General features: G+C 36.1%; 2 protein-coding genes across 3 annotated transcripts; both read left to right on the forward strand.

Moving 5' to 3' along the window:
- The first annotated feature begins 68 nt into the window (after nucleotides 1–68).
- LOC141435347 (nose resistant to fluoxetine protein 6-like) lies at nucleotides 69–10,819 on the forward strand. Of its 2 annotated transcripts, XM_074098057.1 has the most exons (12): nucleotides 70–359; nucleotides 974–1,113; nucleotides 1,190–1,508; nucleotides 3,323–3,425; nucleotides 4,283–4,370; nucleotides 5,197–5,363; nucleotides 5,482–5,661; nucleotides 6,844–7,023; nucleotides 7,372–7,522; nucleotides 7,961–8,141; nucleotides 9,447–9,589; nucleotides 10,493–10,819. In XM_074098057.1, the coding sequence occupies exons 1-12, from the start codon at nucleotides 281–283 to the stop codon at nucleotides 10,649–10,651; spliced, it is 1,890 nt and encodes a 629-aa protein (XP_073954158.1). In that variant the 5' UTR covers nucleotides 70–280; the 3' UTR covers nucleotides 10,652–10,819. The 2 variants fall into 2 exon arrangements, with proteins under 2 accessions (XP_073954159.1, XP_073954158.1); XM_074098058.1 differs by lacking the exon at nucleotides 9,447–9,589 and having other exon boundaries at nucleotides 69–359.
- A 92-nt stretch (nucleotides 10,820–10,911) lies between these two features.
- LOC141435053 (uncharacterized) lies at nucleotides 10,912–25,230 on the forward strand. Its single transcript, XM_074097574.1, has 3 exons — nucleotides 10,912–11,536; nucleotides 21,174–21,253; nucleotides 25,095–25,230. Exons 1-3 carry the CDS (start codon nucleotides 11,372–11,374, stop codon nucleotides 25,228–25,230), a joined length of 381 nt encoding a protein of 126 aa, XP_073953675.1. The 5' UTR covers nucleotides 10,912–11,371.
- The last annotated feature ends 6 nt before the right edge of the window (nucleotides 25,231–25,236 follow it).

Below are 25,236 nucleotides of genomic sequence, written 5' to 3' on the forward strand. Positions count from 1 at the left end.
AAAATCGACAAACAACGTTGAATACCTTCCTTTTGAACAAATATCATCAATAAATGCGACTTCGAAGGCTCACTCGCTAACTCCTATGTTTACTTGCCAATTGCCGGCGCTGGCGCCGAGTCGCGTTACCTCGTACATGCACCAAAATCAAAATTTATTTAAAGATTAAATAAGGGATATTTTGCTACAAGCGATGAACACTCTTAAGTTACACTTGGAAAGAGTTTAAGTTTAAGTGATTTTAAATTAAGTGTTCAATAATTATTTAAAATAAAAGACAATGAAATCAAAACTGTTCATATATTTTTTGAGCGTGTGTTTTAGTGAGAATTTGTGTTTTTCTCGATCTGGTATCTCAGGTAAGATTCGAAGCAAATAATGAATCGAAGACTGTGAAAATATTCCATCGGCACCTATGACCGAAAATATGAAATAGATAAACTAACAAATATTGCAGGACATCGTAATTTAACTACTGTATTGCTTAGTGTAAGCAAGAACAAATTATCTTCCATAAATTAAAATACTAGTTAATGAAATTAAGCTAAAAAAACCTTAAACTTTTGCACTTTTAATTTAAAGAGCAAAAATATACAGATACCATTACTAGAATTTTTTTTTCTTAGTTACTCTGATATTTTAAACTGGGGCGGATTTTACCAACTTTTACATATAAGTAAATTGTCTAAGATTACATTATTATTTTTAAACCGGGTTATGATCTACAGGAAATCACGTACATTTTTTAAAGGGGTCACAATTGCTTGAAAATATTTAAGTTTGTTAAAGTGTCGTTCCTAATGTATTTAATGATATATTTAGATAGATAATTTCTTTTAGCTCGTACCGACACATTTTTGTTATAAATATAACACTTGGCTAGATGAAAAGTATTTTAAAACGACGGACAGATATACAATAGATACGTAAAGAAAATGTGTAAAAAAAAATTAAACGATATTTCATTTTTCAGATGAAGATTACTATAAATTACCGGAATTATTTGTGCTTGAAAATTATGAAAAATGCTTATCTCAAAGAGACACAGTTTACTGTGTAGGCACATTTGACTTACAAGCGCCACAGCCTTCTTCAGTATATGATACGTTAAAGGTAGTTTTTTTATTTCTTTTACGATTGGATGAATAAATATTTTTAGGTAATCGAATAAAATTCAATTTTCCCCCAGAAATTATCCGAAGACACTATCATTAATTTCAATCACACAAGACTCTACAGAGGCAAGTGCTTAGGAAGCATTGGCACATGTCCCATAAATAAAACACTGCCTTTAGAAAAATCATTTGAAAACTGCATTGATCAAGACATAAAGAAAGAATTCGGACTACGCGCACACTTATCAGAATTTAATTATTGTAAAAATCGTGAAGAAAAAAGAAAGATGGACATCATAGACCGATTGTTCATAGGTTACATAAGTGCAATTGCATTCTTAAACTTAATGGGCACTGCGTACGATATTTTCCGCAAGGACAGTAGGTCGGAAGGTGAGTTAAATGCAGGTATTATAAATAAACAAAGTGTAATTATGAAAAACCAAAAGTTCAAAGATTACCATTCAAAGATCATTTTATAGCAATTAAAACATTGTAATTCCTGTCCGGGTCGAAAGACCTAGAACGTGTCTGTTCACTACTTGTAAGTATTGTAGATTGTAAAATAATAAAGTAGTTTTATTATGAGGAAATAAGGGAAAACTTTATTAAAGAATCTCTATGGGGATATTTCATATATACCTTGAACCTAAGAAATAGCAGCAAATAAAAAAAATCACGTGTGGTTGAATTAGGAAAAAACAACTTTTTTTTGAACTGATTTTAATTTTTTCTGTGTTAAGTATATTCAATTAAAAATAATTTCACATATTAACGTCAAGAATTGCTTTAATAATAATAATAATAATAAGCCAAGTAAATGTCGATAAAGAAGCGTCGAACGCGTGGCTGAGTCGTGGTGAGCTCTTCCCCGGAGACTGAAGGCTTTATGATGGCAATACAGGATCAGGTAATAGAGACCAGAAACTACCAACGACATATTATTAAGACTGTAACGACTGATATATGCAGAAAATGCAATAGCTGCCCTGAAACCATCCAACATATTACAAGCTCATGTAAATCCATCGCCCAAACCGACTATAAGCATCGACACGACCAAGTTGCAAATATTATTCATCAAAAACTGGCCCACCAACTTGATCTAATTACTGCCATAGAACCATACTACAAATACAAACCTGAAAGTGTCATAGACAAACCCAGAGCCAAATTGTATTTTGACCGAGCCATCCTTACTGATCGAACCATTCACTACAATAGACCCGACATAACATTAGTAAATAAAGCAAACAAATCTGCCTATTTAATAGACATAGCTGTCCCTAATACACACAATTTACAGTCTACAATAGCCGAAAAACTTACAAAGTATACCGAATTAAAAGATGAAATAACCCGACTTTGGCATCTTCAAAAAGTAATAATAGTACCGATTGTCCTGTCTGCTACCGGAGTGATACCCAAACAGTTACACCAGTCGTTAAATACCTTAAAACTGCCACCAAACACATACAACCTCCTCCAGAAAGCTGTCATCCTCAACACTTGCCGAATAGTTAGGAAATTTTTACAAACTGATCAGGAATATAACGCTACCTATACATCTCCAGCCCCGCAAAACACCGCTCAGCCAACCACAACAACAACCGCCGCCGAACCCACCACTCAAACCAGCTTACCTGATATGCACTTGGCTTAGGCCCGTGCATAACAGTACACCGGTGCAAGCCGAGGGAAAAAAAGAAAATACAAAATAATAATAATAATAATAATCTTTATTTCAAGTAACTGTGACTCATTTTGTTAGTAGACAGGCTTATTTCTAGAGTTAGTAATAGAATATTAAAATGAAAAATACAATTAAAATAACATTTACACGAAAGTGTGGAGTTGCATCCACTTTCTCAACAGCGGCGAGTCCCACCGCTCAGTCAGTGCGCTTAGGATTCTATTTGGGCTTTGAAGTCATGCATTTTTCTAAAAAAAATATTGGTACCTGGGTGACTGAGCTTTGTTCAGTGTTTACAAAACCGAAAACCGAGTTTATTATAAATAAAAATAACTTGACACTAAATATAGGATATTACAAATACATAAGTATTGTGTAATGAAATAGGCTATATGCTTAAATAAAAAAAATATTTATTAAATTTTTTTGGACTATCAAAAACATCTTGTAACGAATATTCGATTACGAATACACGTTCCAACACGAATAATAATAGTTACATGCAATTTTACAGACAGTTCCTGGTTAATGGCGTTTTCGTTGTGCGAGAATTGGAAAAAGCTAACAAACAAAGTTGGGGCGCCAGGGGAAACTTTTTTATGTTTTCATGGAATGAGGTAATTGTACTCTTATTATAAATACAAAAAAGTGCGTGTGTGTGTGTGTGTGTGTGTGTGTGTGTGTGTGTGTGGTAGTTACTCTTCATCTTAAATTATCTAGATGGATTATATCTTGGGAATAACGTAGTGCTAATATTTATTCTTACATTGTAACAGGACCAGAATGTTCACATCAAAATTTCCAACACCCGGGTCTCTTAATCTAGGGATAAAATTTTGCATGGGCTCTTTTCATGCGACATAAATGAAATCGAAAATAAAATTTTGGAATTGGACTTTAACTGCTAGATCCAATGATTTAGGCGAGCAAAGCCTTGGGTTAAAGCTCGTGATAAATATTTACATAGTTGTAGAGGCACGAAAGTAAGCAATAAATGAACGAGTTAGTTTGAAGGCTGACCCGAAGGGGAGGCTTTTCACGATCACTGCGAGGAAATAAAAATAGTGTCACCTCTCCCACACGCCAGCACGCCAGCTCAGAACGCCAGGAATGAAATTCAGAAATTATATTTTAAAAAGTCGTATCGTATTATAAAATACATATATTGATACGACCTGTTTTCGTAATGTGTTATGTATGAGTCGGCTGTTAAACTATATAGGCAGATTTAGGTTATCTATGGCCACATTTTCGAGTCGTGTCGTGAAAATAATATTTTTTTCAATTTGTTGTTTCTCTATCATCCTCGTAGCAAACTGCTTTTGACTGCATGCATACTTTAGTAATTAAAATAACAACATTATAGTTCGAGTAGCAACAGAACATGTAACATTTATTATTCCATTTTTATGACGATCATTCCACGTATTCTAATATTAGCCCATTGTGCTGACAAATTATTTGTTGTTCACAGAGCCATATTAACAGTTTTAGTACACATCGCGCATACGATCCTGGGATTAGTGATTGGATTTGTCCCAAACCCGAGATATGTTGAAACGGTACTATATTAATTATCATTACCCATTTGACTGTATGTATATATAGATAGGTAGGTATGAATCTAATATGTACTTACTTCAATAATAAATAAGATGGAATACAATATTAAAAAGACTCACGTGCTCCGTATATGCTAATAGTGGTGTACCTATGCTAGTGATCAAAATTTTTTGATGGTTGGACAAGTTCTTCGGTGGTATGTGGTATGGGAGTTGTGGGTTGAATTGAATCCCATCCATTGTATACGAAATTTTTTTTTAAAACAAACAAGCTGCTTATAAGAGCACATAGTAAATACAACAGAAGATCACAGTGTCCACCCACAGTGCCCTAAAACCTATTTTTATTACGATAGGTACTAATCGGAAAACAAATATATTTTTTCTGTATTTCTGATTACTTTAGAGACGTAAGTAATCGTAAACAAGAAACACATAAAAAAGAACACTATTCTCACTAATTAAGTCGATGGCTTATAATTACCTGAGTTGATTAGTGATGGTTGATTTGATTCCTGAGAGATACAGTTAAGTACGTACGAACTTCGAATTTGGGAGCCCCCCTTTCCCCCCACCACAAGATTAAGCACGAAGTCCTTCCTAGATAAAATAAAATTCCTCCGAGCTCAGGCGAGGCATGTTAGCATAATCGTTTTGTTATTGTGACAAATCTCGTCAACTATGTAAATAGCACTTAGCATTTTGTAACTGGCATTAAATCTGACGAAGGATTGCAAAATCTGTACGTTTTAAGGTGTTTTGTATTCAAAGGTGATTGTCACACTAATTATTCTAAAAATCCTAATAAATTTTTCGCATTTTCCAGATTGGCAATCGACCAGAGTTCATTATATTTTTTAATGGCACTCTTGTTATTCAAACTTTTATCGTAATCACCAGTTTTTTAAGAACTCTGAAAACTTTCGGTCAAGCAGAAAAAGCTTCCCTGGGATACAAGTCAGTGATCAAGGCCGTTATTGAGAGATATGTAAGGTAATAATTGATGCACATACTTATTTTCTTATTTCCTGTCCATTTATAACGGCAAATGACAATCTTAATCACTTCCCTTAGAAAATTAACTTTCATCATCCTCTTCTTTTTCTTTCAGAATAAGTCCTGCCTTCATAACAGCTGTGGGCCTGTCAGCAACGTTGGTGCCACACTTGAGTGATGGTCCACTTTGGATAAAGCACGTGGATGGAGAAGCAGAAGTGTGCCGATTGACATTCTGGCGGCAATTATTTTTATTGCAGAATTTTTATCCACCCAGTTGTCATCCGCAGGCATGGTTAGTGTTATTTGTAAGTTGTAGGGTCAGTACTCAGGACGTTTGACTTGAAACCAAAGGGTCATTATTTGTTAAGAATATTATCGGGGTCAAAGTATGTATTGTAATGTTCATACAAAAATGAAGAGCATCATGTATATTAATTTTCTCAAAAATGACCGTAAAAGTTGACATTATTCTTTACATATCAGAAGGTGAAGTGCATAGTTTATGGCCAGCGAAAAATTAAAAAGTTAAAAAGATTGCAGGCGCGCTAGCTCGACAATAATGAATTAGCGCGCCTGCAATCAGTTTTTAGTTTTTTTTAAGGCCATGGAAATGTTGGCACAAAGTCGGATACAAGTCGTATAATGGCCGGTATGAAGATATTTATGTTGATATTTATGTTCTTTCCTCATTTCTAAGGCTTGCAATTGTGATGTTTTCGGTGGAAAAATACACCTTTTTTTTTTTAATGAAAAAGGCATTCATAAAAATATTGGAATAAAATTAATATAATTATTTTGATAAAAGTTTATTCTATTTATTCTTCTCCATTTTTTATTCAGAATTTTTATATTAGTCATCAGGCTGGTTAGCAATTGCAATTGTATCAGTATAAACGGACTCGCAAGCTCGTCCGTTTAATACTCATACTCAGCCAGCAATTGCCTACTTCCAGGCCACGACAATATGACTATTATTATTGTAGTTTATTACTTTTTCCCTACTAGGTACTGCTAATTAACAAATTTGGCTATGGAACAGATTAAATCAACAAATTTTGTTGACTACGCATTTTTCAAAAAATATTTTATTTATTTTAGTATGTATGTATGTAAACTCTTTATTGTACAAAAGAAAATAAGCGAAATACAATGGACAAACTTTGTTTTTTTTTTATTTACTTATTTTTAAGCATTCGCAGTACACTTTCTGTTAAATTATTTTCTGCCTCTAATTATCCTAAGAAGCTTGATTAGTAAGTACAGTCAAACAAATTGAATCATGGCCCAGGCAGGGTGGAACCTTTGTGCTACTAATGTCATGTTGACATCTCATACTTTTTTCAAGGAAATCATAGTTAAATTGATTATTAAAAGGTTCCGCCCTGGATCATGATTCAATTCGTTTGACCGTACTTTAACTGTGTTTATTTGATGTCATTTTCACAAATTGATCATGCGTGTTTGTACTTCGCAGGTATTTATCGGTAGATTTCCAAGTTTATCTTATAACGACAATCATTACTATATACTTAGTGAAAAGAAAAGATGAAATATCTAGAGTTTTAATCACATTCCTGGCTGCATCGCTCATTTTGGTGTTTACAATCGTATATTTCCTGGAGTTAAAGCCGAGCTTACAAATAATGAGCCCAGAGTAAGTAAATATGACTGATTATTTGAACAAATTGTGAGATGCGAAAAGTATTTACTTATGGTTTTACGAATAGGTATTGCTTGAGTGCACCATTCATGATTCATAGTATGAGAATAAACTGAGTTCTGTTGTAGTGGTGGTTAATTAAACAATTGATTAGTTGGAACTGTAAAGTCTCGATAAAAATATTGGCTGATTTTATTAGCCTTCAAATAATATATGAAGAAAAAATAGACGGCAGCGTATAAATTTATTTCTTTACATTAAATTAAGGTATAATTAGTGTGCCACACAGTGTGACAGTATTTAAGGGGTAGAATTAAAGCTAAATTTCATCATCGTTTTCAGGAATCTGTTGACTTCCTTTAAATTCGAGAAGTCTTTCCATCTGCTATACCAATCCATTTGGGGTAACCTGCCATCCGCCATTATTGGTATAATGTCAGCATGTCTATATATGCAGATGAAAAAGACAAATTATGACTTGAAGAAAAACAAGGTATTTTAACCATTTACTGCTAACTAGTTATTTATTAATGAACTAAGTTTTTCTTTTATTTTTGTTGCTCATAAAGACCACACCGGATGAACTGCCTTCCAACTGCAACGTAACAGCAACTGGCGACTACCCATGTATATACATGCTGATTCAATTGCAGCTAGCGTGCAGCCTGCGTCTAGTTTTGCCAACTAACTGCAATGGAACTGCAGCTAAAAATATATGAGCAGTAGACAGTTGGAGCAGGAACGCGGTACTTTTGGGACATTGCATTGAAAAACACTGATACTATTAAAATAATATTCTGACATTGTCATTTTTAAGGCCTAACTAAACTATAAAACTTCATGTTATCATCGATTTATAAGCCATTAAAAATCATTACGTATAGCATGACTGAAAATAAATAGTGAAATAAGTAATGTTTTTTTTTTTCAGATATTCTTACTCGCATTCAGAATGTCGATACCTCTGGCGTTTGCGTACAGTTTTATGGGTATTTTACTGGTGTTTGCTATGACGTCACACCTCACCGTGTCGATATACGCCACTATAGATAAGCCAACATATGCCATCATCATGGGAGTTTTCATTCTGGGCTGCATATTCAAGGTCGAAGGTATGAATTATTTGTGCGAAAATTTATAAACGCAAGTCCTTTTTGTTTTTACTACCCGAACAATGCTCAAAGATGTTTTCGACTGCGCTAGATGGGATTGGATCCGCATTTTTGGCTTTACGTGTCGAGTATGCTATAAACCTCACCATGTCGCCCCCAACCAACCCATTTGAAAATCTTTATCTATTATCAATTTTTAATTGGCAAAGTAAGATATGAATAATACTAGTAATATTCTGTATACAATACAATACAGACTCTTTATTGTACACCAGAAATAAAAAACTATTCTATGTCCCTCCCGGAGACTCAAACTATGTGTATACCGAATTTCATCCAAATCAGTTCTGCGATTTAGACGTGATTGAATAACAAACATTCAAACATCTTCACAAACTTTCGACTGCGTGCATTCGACTCACTTTTTCCAGGTTTGGAATAAATTAAATACGGTAAAATTCATCCTTGTAAGCGAACTATTCTTGGATCGGGTCTTCATTAATCCAAGTCTGATTGCGTGTTAGTCGTTTTTAACAGGCCAAACACGTGCGTAGTCTCGACGCAGGTTACGTTTTACGTCCTAAATATGGCGACTGACCGAAATCCAAGGGGTCCAAGAGCAAAGAGGCTACAAATGAAATATTAACTCAGCTTGAACTTTTTCGGCAACTCTGAAAACCAAACATTATTTAATTTTATGTTTCACTAAGTATCAAGAAGTTTTAATTTACGATGTGCAATATTTTTACGTTCGTTAACTTTCAAGGGGATATTTATCCCTTATCAACTTTAAAATAGTAAAAGTCAGGCAACTAGCGTTTTAGACAAATAAGCTTCATTAGACCCGATGAATTTTCCCATTAAGTTAACGGAAATCGAAAATAACACGTTATAGGTATATTTAATTTTGTGACCATACAGTTAAGACACAAATGCGTTAGTGTAACTTTAGTAAACTGTTTGCGTTTGTTTTGCCCTCGGACTAAAAACCTACATCACTAGATCTGTCGAGATACCAACGATTAGCTAGGTACAAAAGACAATAGATTAGTAAATCAGTCACTAATTTTTTTTTAATACTTTTAAAACTGATTCTGCCTACTGTTGACAAAAATTGGCTCATGCGAAAAAACTTGTTTTCCTTTACATGCGATACTTTTTAGTTAAGAAACACTTCGTTTTTGACAACTCTTGTTGTTAAATGATACATTAAAGCAGCATTGCTTCAACTACTAATATAGTTTGCAATTATGCCATTATCACTAGCAATCTATGAATCTTATAAAAAATATTTTTATTTAACAGATTTGTACCGAAATGTGATAGAGTGGCAAGGATGGGTGGTGCTAAGCCGGCTGTCGCTCTCTGCCCTGCTCATGCATATCATAGTGAATAGAGTTTTGGTTGCCAACAGGCTGTATCCCCTCAACGTATCTGTAACTAATGTGGTGAGTAAGAAGCCAGAGATGTCTCATTTAATAAACTCTGGCCAGCGAAAGCTGTCCACGCGACACTGCGGCAAATAAAAACAAATGAATGAATGAGGCTGACAGACAACATCTGCTGTGCACTGACTAAACGATGTTGATACTTAGAAATTATTTAAATTTTCCAGAAATAACTCTTCAAGCTGCTGCATGAAAGTTGATGCACTTAAGGAGTCCCTTGGTAAATTTTATGACCTTTGTCAGTGCTCATTTACGTACAGTCCAGGCGCATCAATTATTGGATCAATTTGACCAGATTGGCATTGAATATATCTTTTAACGTAATCTTATAACATTTTGTAAAAACGTGTTTCCGTAAAAACTGCGTTGACAGTTTTCGCTGGCCAGTCTATGCAAGTATTCAGTGTCTAGTGGCACAAATTGACACTAAAGGGCAATTATTATTATCTGATACGCGAATATAAGATGTTTGCTAATACCACAAAAACTTTAATAATATTTAAAAATAATGATTTAAGAAATATTTGAGTTATATTTGAATAACACGATTCTGAATGCATTCTAAAGATAAGCTAGGGCTAGGGTGATGTTTATATATTCATCTCTTATTTACTAGGATATCAAAATATGTACCTTAGTTCAAATTCAAATTCAAATGATTTATTCAGTAAATAGGCCGCAATGGGCACTTTTACACGTCATTTTTTTAAACTACCAGCGCTTTCGGAAAGACCATCATTGCCAAGAAGATTGCGGCGCAAGAAACTAACTAACTAGGATGTAGTGAAAGAGATCCTGTATTAGCGTAAAAAATTATTGTGCGAGATAAGATTTTATATCTTTTCTGTTTAGAGTAATATTTTCGAGTAGATTAGATCATAAAATGAATATTATTTTTTTCAGTTGGCAGATGGATGCGCCGTGTCAGCTTTGACATTTATTTTCTCTCTTCCCTTATGTCTTATGATAGAATACCCATTTATCCAGCTCTACAAAAGAATAACAACACAACGTAATGCTCATATAGTAGCCAATGGCTACAGCAAGACAAAAGATAATTAATAATGATAGATTGATAGATAATAAAATTTATGCAAATGTGTTGGTTCACGTCACTAACTACGTCAAGGGTTATGTTTAAATGGCTAGGGTTAGTCAAGATTAAGTGTAAATAAGTGTTATTTAATATTTCAAATAATAAAAGTGGTTATACTTATTTATTAAAAAATATACATTTTTGTTTTATTTTTTATAACCCATCGTTGGTGAAGTAAGACAAATTAAAGGAATATTTTTGTATCACTTAATAAAACACGAACTAAGCCGAGAGTAAATAAACCTCACGCAACGCATTTGCTTTGTACTTAAATGGCCACTGAAAGAAAAACGCATAAATTTATCTACAATTGGTTTTAAATTCGAAAACAATTGCTACAAAATGTACACATATTTATCAAACTATTATAAGGCTTGTTTTGCCGTTAAGTAAAGTCTAAAATTGTTTGCCAGTGTGCCACTTTGGCCGTAGTTATCACTGAAATGCTAATTGTAAACGCTGACTTCTTTTATCGTGCCTATTTCTTGTCCTGATAAGATTAAAACAGTCATATGGCTCACTCTGCACCTTAAGAGTGCTTTAAGTATGTGCAATCTGTACTAAAATAAAAAGCCATTATTTCGATTTAATATTAACGTTGATTGTACAGTTAAAAGTAATGGTGGAGTGTCCATACGTGTGTTGGTTACAACTTTTCAAGTGTGTATTGAAGCTGGGTATGAGGAATGAGTGAAACAGTGGGAACGATGCATGCTGCAAGGATCCTGGAGATGGCTGGGAGTGTAGAGGAGGCACACCGCAGCCGATCCTCTTCCTGGTCCTCCTGGCGCCGGCCGAGCCGTATGCCCGGTTTGCCGAGGCCCGAACCACGATACTCTTTGCAGCACCAAGTGAGGCTTACTTCCAAATCACGATGTTCACATCACGTTATCTCATTATTTTATACTAGTGTTGTCAGTCAACATTATCAACTCTATGATAGACTTAGTAGTAAATAATCGCGTCTTAGGTAGCACAAATTTGCACATTACAGATTTCATTATGTTAATTAGTAGCCGTTTGCTGTCAACTTGCCATCAGAAATCGAAAGATTAATAGGGAATACGCGACTCATTGATGCCGCCTAGTAGATTGTGATTTATAATGACGACGTACGAGTACAGAATATTTATGTTCCAATTACAGTGTCTCGCCTACCGAAAAAATATAACTTTATTCGGTTTTTATTCCTATCGTCAATGGAGTTTAAGTTTAAAATTATATCACGTTGCTTATTATAATTAATATGAAAATTAGAACATTTAAAAACTGCGAGAAATATGTAGCTCTGAAATGTAGATAAAGCCTGGAAAAAAGTCAAGCATTTCTTTTTTTTCGTATTAGCTTTCTTTTACCTGCAAAGCATTATTCTGAAATTTAATGTGACCTTTAATTAATATGTTACAACTATTCCTTTTAGTAAAATACGTCTACTTACAACGAATCTGAGCGGCACCGCCGTACCATCCTTTTCTCGATACATAATTATTAAACATCCAAGACCCAAGGCCGAAGATAGATGATATCCATTCTAATAATTATAGTGACAAGTCGTTAAAAATGCGGAAGTGCGATGGAGTTATCTATGATCAATGTTATAATTAATACCTAATATTTCATCCTTGGATTTTATTACGCATTTTTACTCAAATAAAAAAACAAAAGAAGTACAGATTGAATTAAATAAAATAATACTAATAAGAAGAAGACAAAGAAAACTTACCTAAGAAACCTAAACTAAATATATCTAAGATGTTACTATAAAAATCATCCTTTAGTTTTTAAATTAATGAAACATACTTAAATTCCTTGTGAGTGAGTACAACTGTAAATCTTGTTTAGGACATCACTCAAACTCGATTATCTTTATACACAATCGACAACTTCCGTGTAACGGAACGTTATGCGTAACAAAAAAAAAAGAATGACAAATAAATACTCTGTCATTTGATTGTCAGGAGGAGTGAATAATTTTCACAATTTTTTAGTTTTTTGTTTGTATTTTTACATGATTCTGTTGAGAATTAGTGCAATTTTGGTGTTTAGATTTTATATTTACTAATTAATAACACATTTCATATGTTAATTACGTGCGGATGGAGTTGTGAAGAGTTGCCGAACAACGACGTGTCATAAAACTGCACCCAACCTTATGACTTACAAGGGAATGTGGATTGTTTCTCATTCCTTTTGAAAATTAGTTTATTCTCACATGGGTGATGGCTTGGCAGTCGGACACTCGTGTAAGTGTACAAAACTATCTACTTACTAACGTGAACGGTAAAAGCTCGATGATTTCAACAACTATTGTAATTAGTTGTAAACACGTTTTTTTACTTCTAAGACCCTATCTGTGTTATAAACACGCCGCTATTACACCTAATATACCGATTTGGAACAAAATTATAATAGTAAGAATTAGTATTCTTATATAAATCTAATAAGAGTTCCTATTGGATATTTTTCACATTGACTTTGTGTAGGTGTTAGTTAAGCCATATAATGAGATTTGCCCTTTAACTTGGGCATTTTTGCATAAGCTGGCGGTCTAGGCCACTTGTTTCTAGTATGACATATTAATTATACATTTAAATAGTTGAGAAATATGTAGTAATTGATTCTATTATGTTTACAAACAATAGTATCATGACCTTGATGATTTACATCTTCCTATCTGCGAATTGGCGAGGTGTTGACATTGTTTTTGTTTTTCTGCTGTTTAGACAAGTGTAACTCAAGGACTACAGTGTTAGTTATACTATTTAAAGAATGCTTAATGGACATTTTTTTTTTGTATTAAGTTGGTTGCTTCACTTCTCTGGAAGAATGTATAGACTAGTTATCTATCCAATAGGAATTTTGAAAGAACCTTTTTTAGTGCATCTCTATGATCTTTTTTGAATTTTTTTGCCAAATTTGTGATAAAATTCTATATAAAAAAAAAAATTATAACTGTTTATTTCATAACAATTTTACAATTAGTTAAATGATATTCCTAGCTAATCTTTATTTTTAAAGATTTTAGTTGCTAGGTTATGAGTTGGGCTAAATAAGTAAATTCTTAATTATGTTTTTTTTTGTTCTTACGGTTGCTAGTTATTTTATCAATTGTAGCCCTGGGAAAATCATTAAAGTATTTGAGGAAGGATGTAGGACCAGATCCTTTTGCCATAAATGTTTTAACATTTTGGAGTGATGAAGTGATTACTATTATCTAGGGTTCGGAGCCTTTTTGATCTGTCATATCTAACTAATTCTCCCAGTCTATCCTTATATTCTAAAGCTATGGCTAATTTGACTTTATCAAATACATTCATGATTCTACAGTGCTGAAACAATTTTTCATATTTGTTTCTATACTTAAGTTTAATTTTAAGTGGTACAATGGTTTATATTTAATAACAGTAACAATTTTGTCGACATATTAATGTGATAGAAACTTGTTTAAAAATTGATAGACCAATTATTTGGCTGATGGTACAATCGAAGTACTTACACTAACTATTCACTTCACTTCATGGTCTCGCCGGAAGACCAGCGCTGGCTTCACCCCCGGAGTCCGCATTTATGCTGAGGCGGGACCCTTTTCACACACAATTTCATATTTGTTTGTTTGTTGTTTCGTTGTTTTATTTTTTATACTTTTGTTGTTTTTGTAGTAATAATTGTATGTGTATTGTATGTAGAATAAACTTTTCATTTCATTTTAATTTCAAAAACTATCCTAAAAAAAATAAACTAAATATACAATTCCCCAAGTCTTGTCCCTGAGTGCCCATAACACTGGCTGCATTTCCGTGCTGGATCCTGGGGGCCTACCACACTCTCTTAATACGATTCAGTTTAGGCTCTAAACTGAACTGCATCGCTATTTCGTACCACAACATTACTTTTGCGATTCAGTTCAAGCACGGTTCAGCGACAGCGATACAGACATTTTCATTCACTCACTTCAAGCGATTTTCGTACCATGACGCTTAACTTGAGTGGGAATTGAATCGCTTCAGTGTCAAGTTTAGCGATTCAGTATAAGTTACTCATTCTGACCATTCTTTTGGAATTTTAAGTGTTTTACTTGGAATATTTTTAAATTTCAAGAACTTTTAAACTTTTATTCAAGTTTTATAACTTTTCATAGGACATTGTGCTTCTTAACTTATCATTGATAAAACTAATTTTTCAGTTAGAAAATGGAATCGTGGATTAGTGACAGCGTAAACATTTTATTTGTAATCAACACAAGGGTTGCTAAGAACACAGAGTTGACATAGAGTTATGGTTTTCCAAAATAAAGAGGGTAAAAGCCGTGGTGGCCTAGTGGTTTGACCTATCGCCTCTCAAGCAGAGGGTCGTGGGTTCAAACCCCGGCTCGCACCTCTGAGTTTTTCCAAATTCATGTGCGGAATTACATTCGAAATTTACCACGAGCTTTGCGGTGAAGGAAAACATCGTGAGGAAACCTGCACAATCCTGCGAAGCAATTCAATGGTGCGTGTGAAGTTCCCAATCCGCACTGGGCCCGCGTGGGAACTATAGCCCAAGCCCTCTTGTTCTGAGAGGAGGCCTGTGCCCAGCAGTGGGACGTATATAGGCTGGGATGATGATATATATCATGGGACACTTGACACCAATTGACCTAGTTCAAAGCTTCTACTATGGATACTAGGCAACGGATAAACATACTTATATAGATAAATACATACTTAAATACATATTAAACATCCGAGACCCGAGAATAAACATTTATATTATTCATACAATTGTCTGCCCCAGCCGGGAATCGAACACGGGACCTCAAGCTTCATAGTCAGGTTCACTAACCACTTGGCCATCCGGTCGTCTAAATACGATACAAAATGCAAATAGTTTTCTAATTTTGCTATTTGAAATGCAAAATACTTTTGCTTTTAGTATTTTAACCCGTCGCGCGTCCTAGAGACAACATTAGTCCCTACCCTAACTTTAGTTTTTGAATTACAAGTAGTTAGTTGACTTTCGAATTTTGTAGTGCACATCTCTTTCGTTTCGCATATCTCTGGTGGAAACGGAGCCTAACCCACATGCCACTATTGGAATATGCAAGTAATCAATGTTTTGGGTGAGTTGGTCCAAAGCCCTATGATGCACTTGGAGTGTATGCAAGTGGGTGTAGGTACTGCCTTTTCGGCGAAATATGTTTCGCCAAATTTCACTTAGCAACCAACCTTTCGCCAAAGTTTCATTTGGCAAACTAATCGTTTGGCATAACTTTACTTCACATTTTTCTTATTTCGCAACATTTTTATATTGCAAAATTTTACTTCATCACACTTTTATGTGGCAAATAATTATGTAGCAAATTATTGGCTTAGGCAAATAACAAATTGTCGAATAACATTTGGCCAATTATTTAGGGTTCCGCAGTCAACATGGGAACCCTTATAGTTTCGCCATGTCTGTCTGTCTGTCCGTCCATCCGCGGCTTTGCTCAGATCAATGCTAGAAAGCTGTAATTTTTCACGGGTATATATGAAAACTATGCCGACAAAATGGTACAATAAAAAATTCAAAAATATTTTTTTAGGGTACCTCCCATAGACGTAAAGAGGGGGTGTTTTTTTTTCTCTCATCCAACCCTATAGTGTGGAGTATCGTTGGATAGGTCTTTTAAAACCATTAGAGGGTTTCTTTGATTCAGTGATTTTTTTGCGAAATATTCAACTTTAGGTATATTGCAAATTTTTAAAATCGAGCTGGCCCCCCCTTTAAAATCTAAACCGGTGGTGGAAAAATTAAAAAAAAATCAGGATGATAGTAAGTATATTAAACTTACAAGGAAAACTATAACGGTTAAGTTTGCTTAAAAATTATTAGTAGTTTAAAAGTAAATAGCAGCCTAAGGTATAAAATTTACCTAAACTTGGAAGATTCCGTATAAAATACGAAATCATTAGAAAAATATTACTTAATTTTTTCGTAATGGCTACGGAACCCTATTTTGGGCGTGTCCGACACGCTCTTGGCCGGTTTTTATTGGAAAGTTTTACTTTAATTTGATTTGTGCGAGCGAGCAAGACGGTTCGGAACAGAAGCGACTTGGATAGTTTAGGTTCACAAGGCTAATTCGATGTTAGGTTTTTTTTTACAGGAGCCAGGATACCTGCCACTATGAAAGTAGGTTGTATGCCATTCAATATGTTGCTAAATTAAGGTTCAATCAATACATAAATGACATGTTAAAAAACTTCCAGGTAATAATTTGCATAAAAATAATTTATCAAATCATTAGTTGGGAAATGATATCACTGCGAAACGTTGAGTTGGGAAATAACATTTCGCCAAAATAAAAATATGGGATAAATAGTTTGGGAGCTAATAATTTGCTAAATAATTTTCGCCGATGCAAGTGATATGAGGTTGAATCGTGTTTGATACACTTGATTTACATTCTAAAAATTCTCTAGCTCTAGTGATTTAGGGAGTTTGTCACTGAGTTTCATTGGTAAAACGAAAATATTAATAAATATACGTAATTCCACTATCACACTTATTAGTGCTCGGGCAAAGACTCGTTAAAAAGCTTTTTCTCAGAGATAAGGATAAGACCAAGCTAGATCGATTTGTCATCCCCGAAAACCCCCACATACCAAATTTCATCGAAATCGTTGGAGCCGTTTCCGAGATTCGTTTTCGAGATTATATACAAGAATTGCTTGTTTAAAGGTATTAGATAAATGCGAAAGTTTGTAAGTCTGTTTGTTTGTTTGTTGCCTCATCATGTCTAAACCACTGAACCGATTTAGATAAAATTCGGTATACAGATAGTTTGAGTCATGGGGAAGGACATAGTTTTTATCCCGGAAAATTGCATAGTTCCCGCGGGATAGCGATAAACGAATTCTGCGCGGACGGAGTCGCGGGCAACAGCTAGTTCTTTATAATATTCCCTGTCTAAAAATTATTTTAATAATACTACGTACCTACCAGGATGCAAATAACTTTCATTCAATTAAATGTAATCAGATAGAAACGCAAATGTATTTTTGATCTCATTTTACCGATGAAACTTAAGTTTACCCTTTATTGCACTTGCATAGTATAAATACTTTGCCACCTTTAGAATAATATTGTATTGAAATTCTCCACAATACAAATACACCTAGCACATCACTTCTGGCTACTATTCCTTTAGACTCTATTAATTAAAAAAATGTATAGTAGGTGGTACTACAATCTCGTTTTTTTAGCATTAAAAAGAGGGTAAGCGATCTTGACATGCCTTTTTTATTGAAAAACACTTTTGAAAAATAAGTAATAGCATAATGTAACAGTCATATAGCAAGGACATTATGGTCATTTACATTCTTTTTGTTTCATAAGTAGTACTATTTTTTAAAAGCGTATTTCATTAAAAAGACTTCATGTTTTCTAATGCTAAAATAAACAAAGTATAGCTGCTATGATGACGGGTAGATTGAAAAAAACTGCATTCTTGACACTGTCAACTTTTTAAAGTAGGGTAGTTTGAAAATGAACAGTTAGTTTGACCAGCACGTCTGGGATCATGCACATAATGAGGTCATTCAGATCCAGGAAGAAATTGACGTTATCAAGCGGAGAAGCGGAAGTAATGGTGAGTTTACACTATGACAATTTAGCGGCGGCAAAATCTCGCCACACGTCTTGCCACTTGGTTACACGATAGGCATAGGCGTGCATTGGGTCAAGTCTAGAATCATCATCATCATCCCAGCCTATATACGTCCCACTGCAGGGCACAGGCCTCCCCTCAGAATGAGAGGGCTTGGGCAGTAGTTCCCACGCGGGCCCAGTGCGGATTGGGAACTTCACACACACCATTGAATTGCTTCGCAGGTTTGTGCAGGTTTCCTCACGATCTAGTCGAAGTCTAGGATAGGTTGTGCTATTTTAAGGTTTCACCGCGTTGCAAGTCCCAAACCAGAGTAGAAAAGTAGACTACTCGGCAAAACGAATAATAGGCGTAACGAAATTATACCAAACGTTGCTCGGCCAAAAGAAAATCTGCCAATAGTTTTCTGCGAAACGAAACTGCGTAATTAAACTCGGCGAAAGGACAGAGGGCCTACTCCGAAGTTCGAAAATCGAAGTCTCTCGCTCTCGTATTAAATAGTACAAGTGTCAGAGGGACCGCACGACCTTCGAGTTTCGAGTTTCGTAGTAGCCCTGCAGGTCACCATAAAAAATATAGTGGGTCGGGTAAAAATATGGTGGGGAGGGTGGTGTAGGTATAGTGGGTCAGCGCGCTCGCTTCGCTCGCTCGGCTCGCGCGTTGTGGTCGCAATTGTACCTAACACTCCTCCTTCGCTTGTCGTATTACCTAATTTTCCGGAACCTGAATATCTCTCTGATACATAAAATTCTCAGGTCAAAAATGTTTGTGACCAAACTCGTTTGAAACGGCTTGAACAATTTCTATGTTTATTTTTGTGTATATTCGTTAGGTCTAAGAATAGGATGTAAACTATTTTTCATACTTCTACGCGGACGGAGTCGCGGGCAACTGCTAGTTGACATTAAGATTGATTTTTTGGAATCTTTTTTTGTATTTTTTATTTCAATTCCAAATTTTTACTTTTACGGTCATCCCGTAAAACCTAAATTGAAAATACAAACTGAAATATAGATGCACAGAAAAACCAGAAAAATAAGACCAACACTGGGAATCGAACCCAGGTCCTCGGTATTCCGTACCGCGTGCTGTACCGCTACACCACTGTTGGTCAACGGCACAGACACGAATTTCCCCTATGCACCACATATCTCAGCTTGTTTGTTTCTTATTTAGCCACTTAAGCAGTGACGCTAGCGACATCTATACCGTAGCCCTCATCGAGAAACTTTCGGCATTCCATTGGAACTAACCGCTCACCCGGACAAGAGATGTCGTTATTAAGCAATCAAATTAAGATTGGTTTTTTGGAATCTTTTTTTGTATTTTTGCTAGTTGACAGTAAATTTCCCAATAATTTCACCGATATTTCCTTTGAACACACACACAAACATCACGCCTGTATTCCCAAATGGTAGGCAGAGCACTCGAAACGTTACGACATCGGAGCCACTTTTGTCAATTTTAGGTTTTAAGTTTGACGAAAACGGTACAATAGTGACAGGTTGCTAGCCTGTCGCCTACATACACATACATACATAAAATCACGCCTCTTTCCCAACGGGGTTGGCAGAGACTACATCCTTCCACTTGCTACGATTCTGTCATACAACTCTCGCTTCTTCTACATTCATCAATCTTTTCATGCATACGCGTCGGTTTAGAGTACTCCTGACCCGACCTTTCTTCAGAACGTCCCCGATTTGATCGTGGTACGTTCGTCTAGGCCTTCCTCTCCCAACGTTCCCATTCACGCTCCTCGCCCCTACGGTATACCTTAACCTATATCCTCAGTCGCCTCTTACGACATCTACGGAAGAAATGGAGAGGTGTAATTCTAACCCGACACCGCACGGGTTCTTTGAAGTAGGAAATATTTGGTCCCTTCCAGTGCTGGTTATGTAAGATGGTCATGTGCGAGGAATAAGGGGAAATTTTTCATTATCATCATCATCATCATATCAGCCCTAGGACATCTACTGTTGGATGGGTTGGGTAATAAGCCTCCCCTACAAACCTCCAGTTGCTTCGGTTAGAAGTGGCCTGCATCCACCGTGAACCCGCTTCCGCCATCCCTCCATCCCATCCGTTTTTAGGGTTCCGTAGCCAAAATGGCAAAAACTGAACCCTTATAGTTTCGCCATGTCTGTCTGTCTGTCCGTCCGCGGCTTTGCTCATAGACTATCAATGCTAGAAAGCTGTAATTTTGCACGAATATATATGTAAACTATGCCGACAAAATGGTACAATAAAAATTCAAAAATTTTTTTTAGAGTACCTCCCATAGACGTAAAGTGGGGGTGATTTTTTTTTCTCATCCAATCTTATAGTGTGGGGTATCGTTGGATAGGTCTTTTAAAACCATTAGGGGGTTGCTAAAACGATTTTTCGATTCAGTGATGTGTTTGCAAAATATTCAACTTTAAAGTGCAAATTTTCATTAAAATCGAGGAAATTCAGGATGTTAGTAAGTATATCAAACTTACAAGGAAAACTATAACGGTTAAGTTTTCTTGAGAATTATTAGTAGTTTAAGAGTAAATAGCAGCCTAAGGTATAAAATATACCTAAACTTGGAATATTCCGTACAAAATACGAAATCCTTAGAAAAATATTACTTATTTTTTTCGTAATGGCTACGGAACCCTACTTTGGGCGTGTCCGACACGCTCTTGGCAGGTTTTTTGTCATGAGGATTAAAGTTTCTATCTATCTATCCCATCCATAACGTAAATGAAAATAGTTTTTTTGGATATTCCCGTGTGAATTTTGGCCCATACCGGAATTTCACGCAATTGAAATCACGGGTAAAGGATGTGTTATATATTTTTGTCGACTGTAGCTTTTTTCTTTTCCAGACTGATGAGAATAGCTTCTTGCTTCGCTTGAAGATCATAGGAGCGTATTCGTTGGCGAAGAAGGACATATTCGGTGCCAGGTGAGCTGTTACTTCCTACATAGTCGTACTAATATTAATATTATTAGTAAACTGGGGTTACTTTAAGAAATTTCGGGGCTCGGGGCTACTTTGATAGATTTAAAATGGTTAATAAAAACGCAAATATTCATTGGTCGATTGAGCAAATGAAGTAAAAAGTTAGGTAGATAATTTATGAAGGTATGTATTTCACAGATTTCACTGCCACAGATGGTCTAAAAGTAGCCCCTGCATTTTAAAAATAACCCCGTTTTACGGTACTACTAATATTAGCCAAAGACTGCTATTTACTGAAAATTATGTAATTAATTGCCTTAAGCTGCGTTTTAACCAGCAGCAGGTGTTTGCAAGTGGTAGAACCTTGTGCAAGGTCCGCCCGGATATCTACCACCATCTTGCTCGCTAATCCTGTTTCGTGAAGCAGCAGTGCTTGCACTGTTGTGTTCCGGCGCGGAGAGTAAGACAGCCGGTGAAATTACTGGCACTTGAGGTATCCCATCTTAGCCCTTTAGGTTGGCAATGCGCGGTGGTTATCTCCTACCATCAGGAGACCCGCTTGCTCGTTTGCCATCCAGTCGAATAAAAAAAATCAACCAGAAATGTGCGAGGAATGTGTTTTGCATGAGCCAATAGGAACGCTTCATTCGACTCGTGACGTCACACCTTGCTAAAAAGTGTCGCGCGGCGTGACGCCACATGGAGCAAGGGACGTTCCACACGACGTTTTTTTTGCGCTCGTTTCTATCGATACAAACGCAAGTCGAACGCTCAGCGAACGCCAGGAAGCCGGCACGTTTTAACCTTGCACGCGATCTAAACGAGCTAAACTCGATTTGAAGACGTGAGTTATCCGCTCCAATATCATTTAATATTTTACACACGATCCTTGCGTTTGTATCGGTACAAACGCCACGTTTTTCGAACGCAAGCGTTTGTAACGCGTCTGTCCCCCCCCCCCTCGCTGACGCGTGGTGCGTTTGTGTCGATGTAAATGCGAGTTCGAAGTTCGTTTCAAATGCGTTTGTATCGATACACGCGCGTTTTATTTTCGACAAAAAACTTTTTAAATCTGCATCAAAGGCGCGCGTCGTTAGCGCGTAAAAAAAAACCGTGACGTACCCGTGTTCCAACTATAATCGGCTATGTCTTCATATTTTTATGTTTAGTTAACAAATGATAAATACGTCTCCAATTTTTGCTTTTAATCTAATTGACGGATTAATTGGGTTTTGTAGGACTTAGCCTATTGCACCGTTAATTGACGTCTTTGAGTGTGCCAGTTGATATAACATTAATTACTTACTTCCGTTTGGCAATCTGATAACTCTCACGATTACAAGTGACTATTATAGTGACTAATGTTAGTATAGTAAGATCCGCTGCAGGGACAGTCCCTGAGGTTACTAAGGGGCTGTTTCACCATCCATTGATTAGTGTTAACTGACGGTTAAATGTGATGCCGTCTCTATTTGTTTTGTTCGAATAGACGGAGACGGCATCACATTTAACCGTCAGTTAACACTAATCAATGGATGGTGAAACAGCCCCTAAATGTTGGCAACATCCTACTAACCCCACTTCCCATAATATTATAAATGAGAGAGTTTGTAAGTCTGTTTTTTACTTCATCACGTCTAAACCGTTGAACCGAGTTAGATGAATTTCTATATACAGATAGTTAGTCCCGGAGAAGAATATAGTATAGTTATTATAAACTAGATGTTGCTCGTGACTCCGTCCGCTTTTAATGCGTTTATCGCTATACCGCGGGAACTATGGAATTTTCTGGGATAAAAACTATCCTATGTCCTTCCCCGGGACTACAACTATATCTATACCGAATTTCATCTAAATCGGTTCAGTGGATTAAACGTGAAGAGTTAACAAACAGACTTACAAACTTTCGAATTTGTTGAGTAGGCCGGGTTTTAATTTGGCCAGTCTCTTCAACTGATCAAGTCATCACCTTCACATAGGAAGCTTGACTATATACAGTAATCTGGTAGTGACATCCTGGCGGTCCGGCCAGGATCGTCTCCGCACGACGGACTCCTCAACTTGGTAACTCAAAGTCAAATAAAGATTGTAAAATGTATTTCCTTCATGATTGTTTTTGGAGTTATTTTTGGCCATTTTTTATTTCAACTCCAAATTTGTTACTTTTACGGGTATCCGTGAAAATCATTACAACCATTTACATTTCACTCCGAGGGCTCTACGACACAAGCCCAGTGAGCATTGAGTACTTTGCACACACCACTGAATTTATCCGCAGCTGTGTGCATGTTTCCTATCGCTGTTTCCCTTCGTAAAACCCAAATGTTTCGTTTTTAATCAGCGATGCCAGTTGAAATTGTTGCTTCTAGCTTATTGGGCTGGCATGAGTCACTGCCGATCTGTGTGCGTTTGGACCTTTGGCTTTTTTATAGCACCCGTAATAAGTGCACGATCACGGCTAATTTATTTTAAGAGCATTGTTAATATTCTTATTTACGTTGCTTCTCATTTCATTTGTGTGTGTGCTACTTCCCATTCGCAATTTTAACCCCCGACGCAAAAAGAGGGGTGTTATAAGTTTGACCGCTATGTGTCTGTCAGTGGCACCGTAGCTCTTAAACGGGCGGACCGATTTGAATGCGATTTTATTATTTGAAAGCAGGTTTTCTAGCGATGGTTCTTAGACATGTTTCATCAAAATCGGTCCAGCCGTTTTTGAGATATTGAAATTTGAAGTGACAAAGTCGGGGATTTCCAACTTTTTGTTGGTTAGGTTATTAATAAGTACTAGCTGTTTCGCCACCGTTCTAGTTTTTTAGGGTCCGTATCCAAAGGGTAAAAACAGAAACCCTATAACTAAGACTTCGCTGTCCGTCCGTCCGTCACCAGGCTGTATCTCATGAAACGTGATGTGATAGCTGAACAGTTAAAATTTTCACGGATTATGTATAACTGTGGCCGCTATAATAACAAATACTAAAAACAGAATAAATTAATATTTAAGGGGGCTCCCGTACAGCAAACGTGTTTTTTTTTTCGCCGATTTTTGCTGGATGTTAATAACGGCAACAGGTAGACGCTCGAAATATTCATAGAATATTTAATCGTATATTCACTTTAAAAATAAATAATAAAATTAAATTAAGATAACTATTTAAAGGGGGTCCCGTGGTTTGTTTTCTAATGTCTAAATTTTGTATAGATAATGGCACGGGAACCCTTCGTGCGCGAGTCCGACTCAAACTTGGCAGGTTTAAAAAAAAAATTGTTACCACAAATCTTGTCCTGACAATAAAGAACACAGCAAAAAACAATTATTCCATTTGGTGGCAGCGTTCAACTCTTTATTACACGTAAACAAAAATATAAAAAAAACAGATACACAGAGAGAAGTAGAAAGGCAAGCTCATACCTAAGAAGTGATCTCTTCCAGCTAACCTAGTTGGAGAAGACAATTATTACGTGCCGCAAAATGAAAATTTTGATCAAAAATATCTGAACAGTATCTATTGTTAACGGCGTAGAAGCGTGTTCAGATATTATTGATCAAATTTTTGCTCACACGTTTATGAACTCGACTGTACAGTCAGCATCAAAATAGATAGATTTCATCACGATTAATTGAGAACTTTAGACGTGAAAGAGTTCCTCGGGAACTGTGCATTTCGGGATAAATAGTAGGTACCTATGTCACTCTCTGGCCCATAAAATATCTCTTTGCCAAAAATAACGTCGCTCCGTCGCTCCGTGGCGACCTGAAAGACGGACAAACATACAAACACACACGCTTTTGCATTTATAATATTATAGTATGGATGAGGATTGTTGTTTTGATTGTCCGCAGCGACCCTTATGTGCGCGTGGAGCTGCAGAAAGCGGAGGGTGACGTCACCATCGAGAACGTTTCTCACCAAGACCAAGAAAAAGGTGAGTTTGACCTAGACCTTGGGCATCATGACAAGAAATTGTACGCGCAATGACTCATT

Source organism: Choristoneura fumiferana, chromosome 14, assembly GCF_025370935.1.
Source record: "Choristoneura fumiferana chromosome 14, NRCan_CFum_1, whole genome shotgun sequence".
NCBI classification, from domain to species: Eukaryota; Metazoa; Arthropoda; class Insecta; order Lepidoptera; family Tortricidae; genus Choristoneura; species Choristoneura fumiferana.

Coding starts and splice junctions, on each gene's coding strand:
- LOC141435347 (XM_074098057.1), top strand. CDS start 281: ATGAAATCAAAACTGTTCATATATTTTTTGAGCGTGTGTTTTAGTGAG. Junction 1,114..1,189: donor CAGTATATGATACGTTAAAG/GTAGTTTTTTTA, acceptor ATTTTCCCCCAG/AAATTATCCGAAGACACTAT. Junction 3,426..4,282: donor TTATGTTTTCATGGAATGAG/GTAATTGTACTC, acceptor TGTTGTTCACAG/AGCCATATTAACAGTTTTAG.
- LOC141435053 (XM_074097574.1), top strand. CDS start 11,372: ATGAGTGAAACAGTGGGAACGATGCATGCTGCAAGGATCCTGGAGATG. Junction 11,537..21,173: donor GATACTCTTTGCAGCACCAA/GTGAGGCTTACT, acceptor TTTCTTTTCCAG/ACTGATGAGAATAGCTTCTT. Junction 21,254..25,094: donor AAGGACATATTCGGTGCCAG/GTGAGCTGTTAC, acceptor GATTGTCCGCAG/CGACCCTTATGTGCGCGTGG.